Source organism: Limulus polyphemus, unplaced genomic scaffold (genome assembly GCF_000517525.1).
Source record: "Limulus polyphemus unplaced genomic scaffold, Limulus_polyphemus-2.1.2 Scaffold2283, whole genome shotgun sequence".
Taxonomy (NCBI): Eukaryota; Metazoa; Arthropoda; class Merostomata; order Xiphosura; family Limulidae; genus Limulus; species Limulus polyphemus.
Window position 1 is genome coordinate 155,830 of NW_013667893.1, and position 16,063 is coordinate 171,892.

Here is a 16,063-nt window from a genome sequence, read left to right on the forward strand (position 1 = left end):
GCCGTCTCCAAGCATTATTAGATAATTAATTAACACAGCAACGTACTACAAGATGTGGTTAACGCAACCACAACAGTTAAACTATATAAAATACAACGTTTTCGCAAACCCATGTTAAATAATGGCTGATTTTCTAACAAATATTACACGCACTTTCTTAAACAATAAATTCCAACCACCAGCCAAAGTACACACCGTTCCCAAATTTCCATCATTATCTCCCTTCCTTTTATGGGTTCATAATACCTACAAATTTAACAACAACTCTCCTCTCTAATAAAAACTTTTAGCCTCAAATTCAGCTTAGAATAACATACAGACTCAGACTCCGCATTAAACACTTATTTCAGTACAAAGATCAAGTATCTAAACTTCTACGTTCATGGCTTGTGTATAAATATACGTTTATTGACTGTAAGGTCACGTACATTGGCAAAACGAAACGCCACTTAAAAACTACAACCTGTGAACATTTAGGAGTATCTAACAGAACCAACCATCCTCTACTTAAACCCAGTCACTCATCCATTCGTTCACATTCTGAAACCACAGGTCACAATATTATATTTAACGATTTCTCTGTCATTACCACAGGATCTTAACGACTCACAAAACACTTTAGATCTAAAATTGTTCTACATTTTCACACGGTATATCTATAATCCTTTGTTGTTATATCCTTCCGTTTACCACTTCTCATAATAACTAAGTAAACAAGTGATTATGATGTTATAGTATTAGTTAATAATCATCTTCATAACACGATTTTCAGATTTCGCTGAAGATGGAATGAGTGTATTCCGAAATGTTCGAACCTTGTAAATATAATGTTTTGTTTCTGATCAACTGTTTTCATCTTCATTATTAGACTTCGTTTTCCCCATCATGAATCCAATGCCATAAATGTATACATCCGAAGCCAGTTCTGTATTCATGTAATAAATTAAAGTCAGCCTTGTAGAATCTATGTATTTGACCTTGACATTTAGTGCCTAAACCATACAAATTAGCATATACAAGTCAATTATAGAAATAATTCACCAGATATCTAGAAGTAGTCTGAAGACTGTTATTAAATATTCGTAGTTGTTAGTCGATGTTATATCAATAATTTGTTAAAAAAGTAGATTGAACATACCTAACAACTAATTCCACATCCTACAAATAAAGACGTTTAACATAACAGCAAATGTACAACGTTTCGACAAGGTTTTGCACATTTGCTATTATGTTAAACTTATATTAAAGTTTTTCTTCATTGCCCATTCAAGCCGTTTCCAAGCATTATTAATCTCAAAGTGGGTTCCTCGTCATCGAATCTGTAGTAAAAATGTTAGACCTATACCTCACGTGCCTTTTTGTGTAGGCGTGCGCAAAGATTTTGTTCAAAATTGAACGCTTTTTATTGAATAACTTTGTACATGTGTCTTATACTTAGATCAAATTTGACATCTAATTGTCGGTTGTGAAGATTTATCCGTGTACCAAATTAAGTTTCCGAACTTTCCGTCCGAAGAAGAAGAAGAAAAAAAAAGGAAGAACTTCAATATATCTCTTGTATTTCTAAATGGATTGCCTTGAAATTTGGTATGTAAAGTAAGGGTCCAGTAGAGCACATCCAAAATATGTGTTAGTTTGGAGTACCACAGTCCGAGCTAAAGAAGGTGGAAAATCGCTAAACTATCACTCCAGTTAATAACACACGGTGTGTCCCGCAGGTCGTTTTGGCTGCACGACACATCGTGTGTATTGATATACTCAGGCCCGCCGACAGGGGTGGGTGAGAGGACAACTGCCGAGGGGCCTGGGCGAATAAAACCTGGTTATGCCGAAAATCCCGCAAAGCACCTTTACGTTACATTTTCATTTAATCATAAAAAAAAAGTATAGTTTTGGGCTTTTCTTTGCATATAGACGCTTGATACATTAAGTAATGATTTATATATATTTATTACTTTATAGATTAAATAGATATTTGTTGTTACTTTATTAACGTTTTTACGCCTACCCTGTAAAATCAAAACGGCTGCTGCTAGGATTTTGCCTTTTTTTATGAGCTCGTTGCTGTCTTAATTTAGGATCTTCGTTTTAATAAGTTCTTTAAAGTGTTTAAAAAGAGAGAAAAAGGGGATGTTTGCCCAGGAGTCTGTAGAAAGTGGCCTGGCGAGGATGTTTACCCCCGGGGTCTGTGGTGGCTCTCGACACTGATGGGTATATGTGTACGTGCTCTAGGCGAAGTGATGGTCCTGTCCATCCTGGTTAGGGCCAGTGACCTTTGAGAGTGTATGTTTGTTTTTTGAATTTCGCGCAAAGCTACACGAGGGCTATCTGCGCTAGCCGTTCTTAATTTAGCAGTGTAAGACTAGAGGGAAGGTAGCTAGTCATCACCACCCACCGCCAACTCTTGGGCTACTCTTTTACCAACGAATAGTGGGATTGACCGTCACATTATAACGCACTCACGGCTGAAAGGGCGAGCATGTTTGGTGTGACGGGGATTCGAACCCGCGACCTGCAGATTGCGAGTCGAGTGCCCTAACCACCTGGCCATGCCGGGGCCCGGATTCCCAGCACTGCCACCATCTTGCTTTGAACTTACTCGTTTGTTGACTTGTTAAGCTCAGATAATAATATTCAGTTACAAAGTGACAAGATATTTATATTGTCAAAATAAGGAAGGTACTTATACAAAAAACAAAATTGTTCGTTTCGTGATGCTCTGTCGTATGAACAAGATACAGATTTTACGATATACACTATAAGCAAACACGACGCCGCAATGCTGCACTTTTACAATCTTGCACATGCTGTGGAATTTCTATAAAATTATATTTGCCAATATAGAAGAAAAGTAATAAAAGTTGAAACTTTGAAGATGTTATATTTTATAGCTTCAACTGCCTAGATCTTGGAGATTTCTTAAAACTAAGATTGTCTTACTTGTAGACCAAACGATATCTTGTACTTACTGATAAACCAGTTCAACACATGTGGGTTTCTTGACTGTTATTGTTGTTTTGGAACATTTTAAAACCTTATAGCTGTTCCGAAGGAAAATTAATGTATTTCTGGATTTTGACGTTGTTAAGAAATTTCTGCGGTTTTAACCCAGTCAACTTAAGTGACGAAGATTATTTTTCTCACTAGTTAGTTTTTAAGTGACACTCTATTTACGCTCTTGTTTTTTGCCATTTTAGTCAAACAAAATGGAATAGTATATACTATATAAGAACGAAAAGTTGTCCACCTGTCACGCCGATATCTCGGCCGTTGCAGTTACCGATCAACATGCAACTTGTACGAAACGATGGCGCTTTCTGCCGCGACAGGCAAGTTTGCTTTTTTAAAATTCTTCCAGTCATATATATATATATATATATATATAACGGACGGTTCTCTACTTTGTGCATATAATTAGATTTGAGGGTAGGTGGGTAGAAATCGTGATGAGTAGTAAAATCGAATCGGATAGACGTGCGCCCCATGCTTAGTATTGCTGGCGCACAAAAATCATAATCATTGGCTGAAATTCCTCATTAGATTTGCTTTGTTGTCAAGGGGATACATTGACGCAACATAAACTTTTATGGAACTCTCAGCTACAACTCTATAATATCCCCCAGGTTTTACCCGCAGCACATTTCAATTTTGAAAAATTACCAGATTAATTAAAGCTAAACTTTAAGTCACTACAATTACAGCACTATTACATAATGAAGGTTCTATATTCTTTCCACTCATCAGCTTTTCATACACGAGTCAAACCCCTTGTCCATCTAGTTACATGTTATGATGATAAAAATTACAACTTTATTACTTAAGAAACCTTCTCAATTCTTTGTTCCACAAATCGGTTATTCATGCGGGAGTCAGTTGCATATTTCTATCCAGTAACATGCAAAGACATCTACAATTAAAATGCTATTACAGAATGGAGGTTTTCGTTTTTTTAAGTTCATACGTTGGGTTTTCGTGCAGAACTCAAATAAATATGTTCGAACAATAAGCTTTTTTAATACATGAATCAAATCATTGTGTCTATACAGTTTCATCTTAAGATTACTACAATTACCATATTAAAGAAAAGTGGTTTTCTTTCAAATCACCATATCTTTCCAAATTACACGATAAGATCAATATAATTATAACATTATTACAGAATTTAGATTTTCTGTTATTTGTTTCAAAGCCTGGTGTCATGATATAAAAGACTGTTGAGTTTAGATATATTTGATTAATGTATTTTGTGAATGAATATTTTTTTATTGTTTAGTTTTTGTTATAATAAGAGTTAAAAGCAGACGATTGTAGGAAGCTGTGTTTATAATTCATTGATGTTGAGACTACCGAACGTCACATGCAATACTCTGAAGTCGAGAATATAGAGATTCCTAGAAGGTGGGCAGACATAAGCTATTAATGCATGAATCAAATCTCCATGTCTAACCAGTTAACTATTAAGATCACTACAACAATATAACAGAATTGAGTTTCCGAAGTCGTTGTTCCACTTAGATCACTACAACAATATTACAGAATGGAGTTTCCGAAGTCGTTGTTCCACTAAGATCACTACAACAATATTACAGAATGGAGTTTTCGAAGTCGTTGTTCCACTAAGATCACCACAACAATATTACAGAATGGAGTTTCCGAAGTCGTTGTTCCACTAAGATCACCACAATAATATTGTAGAATGGAGTTTCCGAAGTCGTTGTTCCACACATCAATTTTCCATGCTGGAATGAAATCACATTGTTTGTCCAGTTACACGTCAAGATTATAGAATGGAGTTTCCGAAGTCCACACATCAACTTTCCATGCTGGAATGAAATCACATTGTTTGTCCAGTTACACGTCAAGATTATAGAATGGAGTTTCCGAAGTCGTTGTTCCACATATCAACTTTCCATGCTGGAATGAAATCACATTGTTTGTCCAGTTACACGTCAAGATTATAGAATGGAGTTTCCAAAGTCGTTGTTCCACACATCAACTTTCCATGCTGGAATGAAATCACATTGTTTGTCCAGTTACACGTCAAGATTATAGAATGGAGTTTCCGAAATCGTTGTTCCACACATCAACTTTCCATGCTGGAATGAAATCACATTGTTTGTCCAGTTACACGTCAAGATTATAGAACATAAGATTAATTTTGGGGTCCTTCTGATTTGGAATTTTGTCGATGAATCCTGAGTAGATTGTTTTTTAAAGCTATATCACTTTCGCTTGAAATCATGTTTACTGGTCTCTCAATAATTGAGAAAAAAATTGTTTTCCATTCTACAAGTTTCAATTTAACTGAATAAAAACATCCAAATTTGAAAATCATTTTAAAACAGATCCATAAACACCTTTTCACCTTTAACCAGATAAAACCTATCTGTGACTTTGGAAGCGAGTCAGTGTTTACTTTAAATAAGTTATACGAAAAAAAAAATGAAAGCTAGAATAACGAGTAATACGTTAGATGCACATAAGAGATGATCCGATTTTGTAGTAAGTTTTGTTTGTATATCGACTTTAAACTATTAGTGCGAAAAATTGTTTGAAACTATGGTTGACATAGAAACCTCTAAACAATTCATGGTGTTATGAAAACACGTTGATTCAAAAATTCACTTACGGAAAAATGTAAGAAATTATGTTATCCGACACTTCAACCAATCATGTCATTCTATTTATCATGTGATATTCATAGGTACTGAAACCGATTTCAAAACTAAAGCTGATAGAAAAATGCTACTTTAAGTACCATTCATCCTTGTGGAATAAATCTAGATCCTGGACTCGGTGATCTTCAATAATTAATTAGTTCCCTTTCGACAAGTGAAAATGTTTGTTTTTTGTCATAAGTGATGTAAGTTGTTTATTTTTACCTCTTATCGTTCTTGATACTTATTATTTATTTATTATAACTTTCATGTGAGTAATTTATCCTACTTCTCTCTTCTTAACATTTATTGTTACTAGATTTTCAAATCTTTTTTTTTCACTTTATCAATAGTTTACCTTTTAAGTTATTTTTTTCTAAACAAACCATTCTAAAATCTTTATATCTAGACTTTTTTGTTTCGAATCCTGTCACTGAACATGCTACCTTAGATATGTATAATGAAACAGTCAATAAACTATTCTTTGGTAAAGAGTAACCTAAGAGTTGGCGGCGGATGACTTTGATTAGTTCCTTCTTTCTAGCCTTATCACTTCCAAGTTGTTTGATTATAATTTGATTCAGGACTCATCTTGTGTATCCATAAACTTTCCTTAGTGCGTAGCACTTGTTTGCTATGTGCACTCCCCGAGATGTCGAAGTGTTTAGAAGTGACATTTGTGTCACAGTCCTGTAAACAGTGGCGAAGGATGAACGACTGATTATATGCTGTATTTTGCGCATGCTCTTTAATACACAAGCTCAGACAAAGTATCACTTCTAAACACTTCGACATCTTGGGGAGTGCGTATAGCAAAGAAATGCTACGCATCAAGGAAAGTTTGTGGATACACAAGATGAAATGTTAATCAAACAGCTTCACTTTTGCTCCTGATACTTCAGAGTTAGACAAGTCTAATAACGAAGATGAAGACGGTTGATAAAACATAAAATATTTTATTTACAAGGTTCAAACGTTTCGGAATAACTTATTTTGTCTTTAGCGAAATCTGAAAATTGTGTTACAAATATGATTATTACTAAAATTATAATATAATAACATAATCATTAGTTTACTTAGTTATTAAGAAAAGCGTTAAATGGACGGATGAAACAATGTTTGTATATATATTACACAACAGCTGAGTTAAGTGTGAAAATTTAGAACAATTTTAGATCTAAAGAGCTTTGTAAATCGTTAAGGGTGGGGCGGTCTTTAGCTGTGAGTATACTTTCTTTAATGCAGAGGTCAAGGTCTGAAGATCCTGTGGTGATGATAGAGAAATCGTTAAATATAATATTGTGACCTGTGGTTTCAGAATGTGGGCGAATGGATGAGTGGCTGGGTTTAAGTAAAGGATGGCTGATTCTGTTAGATACTCCTAAATGTTCACAGTTTTTAAGTGGCGTTGCGTTTTGACAACTTACGTAACCTTACAGTCACTACACGTATGTTTATACACAAGTCATGAACGTAGAAGTTTAGGTACTTGCTCTGCGTGTATTGAAATAAGTGTTTAATGCGGAGACTAGGTCTGTATATTATTCTAAGCTGCATTTGAGGATAGAAATTTTTTATTAGGGAAAAATAGTTGTTTTTAATTGGTACGGATTGCGAACCCATAAAATGAAGGGAAGATAATGAGGGGAAATTTGGGGACGGTGTGTACGTTGGTTGGTGGTTGGATTTTGTTGTTTAGGAAATTGCGTGTAATTTTCGTTAGAAAATCAACCGGATAGCCAATATTTAACATGTATTTATGTAGAAGGATAATTTCTTCCCGTAAAATAAAATTATTAGAACAAATGAAACATATTCAAGCTGTCATACTTGCTTAACCATGAAGTCACTCACCTTTACTCACACCTGACTGAATCATTCTCTTGATCTTTCCCATTTTTCCCTTGATGAAGAATAGTCTACCTTTTGAATCATCTCCAATCGAAGACATTTTACACCGTAGATCCAGCTTGGCTAAAGAAATACGAAGACATTTCACACCGTAGATCCAGCTTGGCTAAAGAAAAACGAAGACATTTCACACCGTAGATCCAGCTTGGCTAAAGAAAAACGAAGACATTTCACACCGTAGATCCAGCTTGACTTAAAAAAAACGAAGACATTTCACACCGTAGATCCAGCTTGACTAAAAAAACGAAGACATTTCACACCGTAGATCCAGCTTGGCTAAAGAAAAACGAAGACATTTCACACCGTAGATCCAGTTTGGCTAAAGACAAAGCTACTATAACAATCTGTTTTATTATCTGATGAGTTTCACAACTTAGCTAAAAAACTAAATACCCTCAAACATTTCTGTAATTCAGTTTCGACTATGTTCGTCTTATATAAGCTACTAATTAACAGCGGTTTCGACCATGTTTGTCTTATATAAGGTACCAATCAATAGCGGCTCCGACTATGTTCGTCTTATAGAAACTACCAATTAATAGCGGTTTCGACCATGTTCGTCTTAGAGTACACATTTATTTAGAAACATTCAGGTTAACATAATGGTTATCAAAAATCATAGTTTCTGGAAAAGTGTATATTTTGGATGATTCTTCTTTTTATATCCATTCTTTAGAACGCGTAGTATTTACGTAGTATTTATGCTGAGCTTTTATTTTATAGTGGGTTACAGTTAATAGATAAAGAATTTCGGGAAGGGGTCTCCTAAAGACAAGAGGCGAGATATTTCTGGAGAAAAACACGAGGTTTTAATAAACAAGAAGAAAAAAGAAAATAAATTTGCATCATCAAAGAGATTAAGTGGTCGAAGCAACATTAACTGTTTTCTTCTTTGTAGGGCAGTGCTTAACAGTTCCAGTACATGACGCAGGTGAAGACATTCTCACAAAAATGCTCTATATTAAAAAAAAAAATTACATATATCTAAATACATACGCTCTCTCATGCTCAAAATCTATCAAACCCAGTCACGAAAATAACGTTGTAAAGCAAGTATTAAAACTACTTTTAATACAGAAAACTCGACACGTTTCGGCAGACCTCAAAAACGCAAACAGAAGCTACAGAAACGTACCAAACCCTTTGTATTAAAAATAGTATTGTAATTCATGCTTCTTAAGAATCTTTTCATGTCATAGTTAAATATTTTAATTGAATGATTTCAAAGGAACAGTTCATTTCCTATGGATACAAATAATTGATGTATATATTTTAAAAATTTGCTTTATTCGCTGAAACTAATTAATATTAAATGGACAGAACATTACCAAGTAATTTGATGGTTTTTGCTGTGTGTGTGCACTGATGTAAAGATATGTTAACTAACAATTTATCAAATTATTTAATACTTTGACTGACACGTAATTCTCAATAATTAATTAATATACAGACTAAAAATTGCCTAGTGTTTCAATAAAAACTAGTTGTGTGCAATATTACTCCATTATTTGATATATACAACAAATAAAACTATGCAGTATAAGCACTTTTAACTGTATCAAACGGGTTCGGATCCCCGTCCCACCAAACATGCTCGCCCTTTCAGCCGTGGGGGCGTTATATAGTGACGGTCAATCCCACTATTCGTTGGTAAAAGAGTAGCCCAAGAGTGGGCGGTGTGTGATGATGACTAGCTGCCTTACCTCTAGTCTTACACTGCTAAATTAGGGACGGCTAGTGCAGATAGCCCTCGTGTAGCTTTGCGCATAATTCAAAAACAAACAAACAAACTATCATCCAGAAAAATATGTCATTTAATTGTGAGCTGTCACCAAATTGTGTATTGTACTTCTAGCTGTGAGACAAAACAGTAAACAGCAGAAGGGTCGCTAAGTATCTAAAATATTCATGGCTGGGGCCCTCAGCCGCGAGAATTTTCGGCGTTTCGGTGTGATATCAATCATGGTTTTTCTATTCTGATTTTTCAAGACACCAACTGTGGATTCGAGGCACGGACCCCGTGTGTCAGCACCTCTGGTAAACAATGATTTGAACGTGGCTACTTGTTAAAAGTCAAAAGGAGAGTTTTTATGACAGAAAAGTAGGAAATATATATTTATAATCCGATAAGCAGGTTTGAGTTAAACTGTCTCTGATAACGCCAAAAATAAGTGTTAAATTCAAATGATGCATGTCATCAAATTTTAAATTCATGTAACATTGTTTTAATTTTTGAATGCAAAGTAGATTTTGTAGTTGAGCACAAAGCTATCTGCATCGAAACCCGGTTTCTAGCGTTGTAAGACTGGGGGGCGCAAACTAGATAAATGGCGCATTAGTTTAATGTTTTATTTTCTGATAATGGCAACCACTGCCATACTCAAATATGTTTGTTTGTTTGTTTTGAATTTCGCGCAAAGCTACACGAGGGCTATCTGCGCTAGTCGTCCCTAATTTAGCAGTGTAAGACTAGAATGACGGCAGCTAGTCATCACCACCCACCGCCAACTCTTGGGCTACTCTTTTACCAACGAATAGTGGGATTGACCGTCACATTATAACGTCCTCACGGCTGAAAGGGCGAGCATGTTTGGTGTGACGGGGATTCGAACCCGCGACCCTCAGATTGGGAGTCGAGCGCCCTAACCACCTGGCCATGCCGGGCTACTCAAATATGATATTTCAATCAAGTTAACTGCAAGTTAAATATTTCGAATTGGACAAAAATTCACGGATTTTTCAGTTTCATTTCGCTGTATATTATCAAATTCATTATATCAGTGAATTTACAAGTGTGTGTGATATTTTTCTAGCATTAATGCAATGATGATATTTAAAGCAAGGAAGGATAAAAAGGGATATCAGTTACCTTCCTCGTGCACATTAAATGCCCAACAGTATAATTAATTACGAGATTCGTGTTTCAGTTTATTTATTGATTTTTCATTACGTTACCACCATTTAATGAAGTATTACGTTACAAAAGCAGGAAAATGCTGTCTTCAGTACTTTTAATATTTGCATCAAACTACTGCTGTTTTAAAACTCTAATCATTCGAATAAACGTGTCTTGTACCTATGGTTGATTTGAGGTTTAGCAGATAGCTGTTTAATCAGGCTTGGGTATTAAAGTAGAGAAAAAAGATTTCACAAAGTTAAGCCTAAGGGACAGTCCAGTCTATGAACGATCAGACGTTTGTCAAAGAGGTTAGAAAAAAGACGACCTTTATATACCAGATAAATATAAAAGAGCATTTTATTTTAACCAATGTTGTATGTATTAACCCTGATGAAGCCGCAAAGGCGAAACGTTGGTTAAAATATAAAGTTATTTTTGTAGTAGAGAAAAAGATTTCACAAAGTTAAGCCTAAGGGACAGTCCAGTCTATAACGAACAGACGTTTGTCAAAGAGGTTAGAAAAAAGACGACCTTTATATACCAGATAAATATAAAAGAACATTTTATTTTAACCAATGTTGTATGTATTAACCCTGATGAAGCCGCAAAGGCGAAACGTTGGTTAAAATATAAAGTTTTTTTACAATTCTCTGGAGTATAAAGGTCGTCTTTTTTTTTTTCTAACCTTTTTGTCAAAATGTATAAATCCATCCAGTATGCACTACAAATTTTGAAAGACAACAAAAATTTGTGTTAAAGAAATACACGTTTTTACAGCATTGGTGCTATCCCAAATCAGCATTGTGTTTTTTGTACTATCTGCATAATTAAAGTAGAATTCAATGTCCATATGTAATTGCGTAATCTGGTTGTTGTACGATCTGACGAAGAGCACTAGCTGGAAACATCATCCTTCTTTAAATACTAATATAAAAACATGGCGATTTTTCAACCTTTCTTTAATTTCGATACTAGTCTTCGTTAACCCTCACTTTGCCAGCTATCTAAAGTGTTAAAACTAATATAAATAAAAGGGTATGCATATCTCTCTATTTTATACGTAAAACTTATTTATGACGTTCATATAATAATATATCTACCATTAGTTGAAAAACGGGTAACGAGACGGCGAAGTTAAGTTTAAATTAGTACAAAAGTACGATATTTGGAGTACCTTTTCAAATTACAAACCTTAAAATACTTTACACAAAACATTAATTTTAAAGACAATTACTTCGGTAAAATAAACAAACAAGCAAGGAAAGACGTTAAATTAATTTACTACCCTACCAAGGCTTATAAAGAACAGAATACCATTAACTAATGAGAACAAAAAATAAAACTTAGCTTTGATAATAACACAGTTCTGAAAATTTAAACTTCATAAAAGTTGTTTTGGTTTTAATAACGGATTTTTCATAATTAAGCTACGCATATATCGAAAATAATATTAATTAAATTTTTTATCATGTAAGGATTTTTTACAAATCGGGAAGAATTTTTTCTTTTTTTAGATCATATTATTATTTCCTTTACCACAATGAACATTTTTAATTATGTTTGTTAACAAAATTACAAACAAAGTGAAGAAAAGGGAAGAACATTGATGTCAAACAAATATGCATCCTCATTCATCCCGATTTGTGTGTGTGTGAAATCTACGTATTTTTGTCTCAATACTACGTCTTTCTTTTAGGTATTGCGTTATGACGTTTTGTGAAAAATCTGTACGTGATGGAGAAAAAACGGATATCATTTTCGGATTCAGCGATCAGGAATTATCGTAGAACATGTAAAAATATCAAGACAATAAAACCAGCACAGGCCTGTGTAATAGTTTGTTTGAAGTTAAAAACAAAGCTACACTATGGGCTATCTGTGCTCTGCTCACCACGGGTATCGAAACCCGGTTTCAAGCGTTGTAAGTCTGCAGACATACCGCTGTGCCACTGGGAGGGGCCTGTGTAATAGTTTGTTTGAAGTTAAGCACAAAGCTACACAATGGGCTATCTATGCTCTGCACTCCTCGGGTCTCGAAACCAGGTTTAAAGCGTTGTAAGTATGCAGTCATCCCGCTGTGCCACTGGGGGGCCTGTGTAATAGACGTTACCGGTATCACATCTTCGTGAATTTCCTTTCTTCTGTACCTCAAATGGAAAGGAACCTCTACGCCTAATCCACAGTGTGGAAGAATATAATTCCAAGTTTCTGATGATACATATATGATTCAGACAATTTTAATACAAAGAAATTTACAAAAAAAAACAACACGATGACAATTTTTTTATACTTCTTGCTATCATGATTTAAATACATCATTATATCAAAACTATCACACGAAGAAAATATTTCTACAATTGTATTACATATATGCATTGCTAACCTCTTATCATCTAACCCCAAGTGGTACAGCTGTATAGCTGCGGACTTACAACGCTAGAAACCGGGCTTTCGATGCACGTGATGTGTAGAGCACAGATAACTAATTGTATGGCGTACTTAACTTCAAACATATTTATCGTCTGCGCTGGCGAGCAATTTACATATTGTCACAATCTCAAAAAAATTCCAACAGGCGGCTCTAAACCGACAATTAGGGCTAAAGTTTCTATTTCTTTTATTTCTGTTTGGCTGTTCTTCAAAAACAAATATTAAAGTAAAATTTACTTCAAAAGAAAATTTAAAATCTCAACATTTCAGTTGTAATTTTATTTTTAAAGGAAATTTGTGGGAAAAATCACAATTAACTTTTCCACAATTTGATGTCGCACTTTCTTTACGAGTAATACACGATACGGGTGGTCTGGAAAGGATTGAACTATACAAACATCTACTGTACGTTTAGGGACAAATACATCTCTACTTAGGTTTATGAAGGTGTTGGTAAATACCCTGAAAGATAGTGTGTTTATACAAAGAATGTTGTGTACAAAAATACGTTTTGTAATACGTAGATATTTCTTACATATTTTTACATTTAATGACTTTAATACAAATAACTGGATTTTTCATTTCATAAAGTGTTACTTTCTGTGTATTCTACTCAAATATATTCAAATAATATGTATAAATACACTTCATACACGAAGCACGAGTTTTTCCGATAGTTACAATATTATTCAATATATCGCCGCAACAAACAACACCGGGCAACAGTTCTGTACCAAGTTAACGCTGTTTCATTCTATACCATTACAATATAATTTAATATAACAATTTTGTTTTACGTTTTAAGATTGCTATGAATATTTTGAGTGCAAGGCTACACAACTGATTATCTTTGTTCTGTGATGAATCAAACCCCAGGTTTTAGCGATGTAAGTCAGTAAATTATCGCTCACCAACCGGGAGACAATTACCAAGAAGAACAGGGCTATGCATAATGTAAACGTTCAATGATGCTTTGGAATTAACAATGATAAATAATTCACATTTAGATTATCCAAAAGTTATTTCAGTCGTGGTTAAGCACCCAGTCCACAATGGATTATCTGTACTCTTCTCACCACAGGTATCGAAACCCGAATTTTGCGCCATAAGCCTACAGATTTACATCTGAGCCACTGGGAAGCGATTATCCAAAAGCTCACTTTGTTGGTGATGAAAAAGTTTTGCTTTCTCCTTCATTTTTGCCAGACAAGGATATTCTAAATTTTTTCCATATTTTATCTCAACACCTGTGGTTCAGCATCATAGCTTTTGAATTCTTTTATTACACATATTGCATTTAATGTTTCATTTCAAAACAGTTTTCAGTTTTATATAAGTTTAATGAAAGTGCTAGAAATTTTATGAATGTGAAAAAAAAACCTATTCGTTGTCGTATATGATAAAAAAAATTATTTTGAAACAACTTGGAAAGAAATAATTTGTTTGAGTAGGATAAACGACATACTAACTCTTGCTTAAAATTTTAGTTAAATTTTTAAGGGTCTTCAGGTTAACAATTGTTAATTTATATATTTTTCAGAACCATGACTATACCAACATTGGTACTCTTCACCACTCTGTGGTTAGTATATTTCTCTCCATGCAATGGACTGCACTCTTCGTTGGATAAGCAACATTTGGAGACGTCTTCTACAGTGGCGCCATATTGGTACTCCATGATGAAAAAGCTACATTTTATAGGAAACAGCCCAGAGCTTCCGGAAGACCATATCAACGACGTTGACAAGCAGCTAGACGGCCAAGACTATCGTCCCCTGCTGACCGGATCCGGACGTTTGGTAAGTATGAAACGAAGCTCTGAACTGCAGAATAACCGAAATAGACAGCTTTTGAAATTGTTAAACCCAGATCCAATGAACTTGAGCAACGCAGCACGGTTCAATTCTTTCTTGGATGTTGACTATGATACCCGCCAAAGGCGAAAGTTCCCGGAAGTGGACTCTCGAGGCTTTGACGAAGATATATTCGATGAAGGTTTTGGCGAATGGTCACCTATGAAGAGATCAAGCAAAATAGTTGTATAAAATATATTTGAACTCTCTGGTACGTCTAATCCTAGCATATACATTCACGTAAATCTTTGCACCATAGATAACTTTGAACTTAACTTAAGATAAGGAAATACACACACATATAAATATATATATATATATATATTACTTGCCTTCCTTAATTAACACCGTACAAGTAACAACCGCATTAATTGAAATTATACTTAAGTTATAACAATGGCTTAAATGTAATTTGAACCGATGCGAAAAGAAAAAATAATAGCAGTATAAAGTAATACTGCTGATCTATGGGATCTGGTTCCCAATTAACAAACTACAATCCACGTAACATACTGCCCATTGTTAAAAACCTGTATAATTTAGTAAAATGTATAAATTAATAAATCAGTGGTGAAATAAAGAAGATAAAAGCAACTTGTCTGTAGCTTTCATAATTGTACAGTTTGTTTTGGATACTCGTGTAAAGCTACACAAAAACCCTCGACCCTAATACTGCTGATACTGTGAGATCTGGTTCCCAATTAACAAACTACAATCCACGTAACATACTGCCCATTGTTAAAAACCTGTATAATTTAATAAAATGTATAAATTAATAAATCAGTGGTGAAATAAAGAAGATAAAAGCAACTTGTCTGTAGCTTTCATAATTGTACAGTTTGTTTTGGATACTCGTGTAAAGCTACACAAAAACCCTCGACTCTTTTCTAAATTTAAACGGACAGAATAAAGAGAAGGCAGACAGTTAACAGCACCCACCACCAGGTCTTGGACTATTCTTGTTTCACAGAAGAATGGAATTTAATAGTCCGTTTCACAGTGTACCCACTGACCCAAGAAGCAGAGTACATTTTTTTTACGTTAACGGTGCGTGAATCATGACTTTGTGGATTTACAATCCGTGTCGTTAAGGGCTAGGCCATACGATAAGTGGGATTGATTTCTAAGTACAACAGAAAATAAATAAATAGATAAATTGTTTATGAAACATTTTGACAAAATCTAGAACTCTTACTAAATTCATATTTTCGAACTGAACACTGGAAAACTTCTCATTTTCAGAAACGTTATAAAATCAAAAGAAAAGCTAATATGTTGTTACGTATTACAGTTTCGAATGGCCTGAAACCGAG

The 16,063-nt window shown here is 34.5% G+C and overlaps 1 protein-coding gene across 1 annotated transcript in view; it reads left to right on the forward strand.

The window, feature by feature from the left end:
* The window catches only part of LOC111087548, a 61,961-nt gene extending 46,537 nt beyond the window's left edge, over nucleotides 1–15,424 (forward strand). Inside the window, exon 2 of the mRNA XM_022394535.1 lies at nucleotides 14,438–15,424. Within this exon, the coding sequence (XP_022250243.1) occupies nucleotides 14,442–14,942 (501 nt within the window). The 5' untranslated portion in view covers nucleotides 14,438–14,441 and the 3' untranslated portion in view covers nucleotides 14,943–15,424. The remainder of the gene's footprint in view (nucleotides 1–14,437) is intronic.
* The last annotated feature ends 639 nt before the right edge of the window (nucleotides 15,425–16,063 follow it).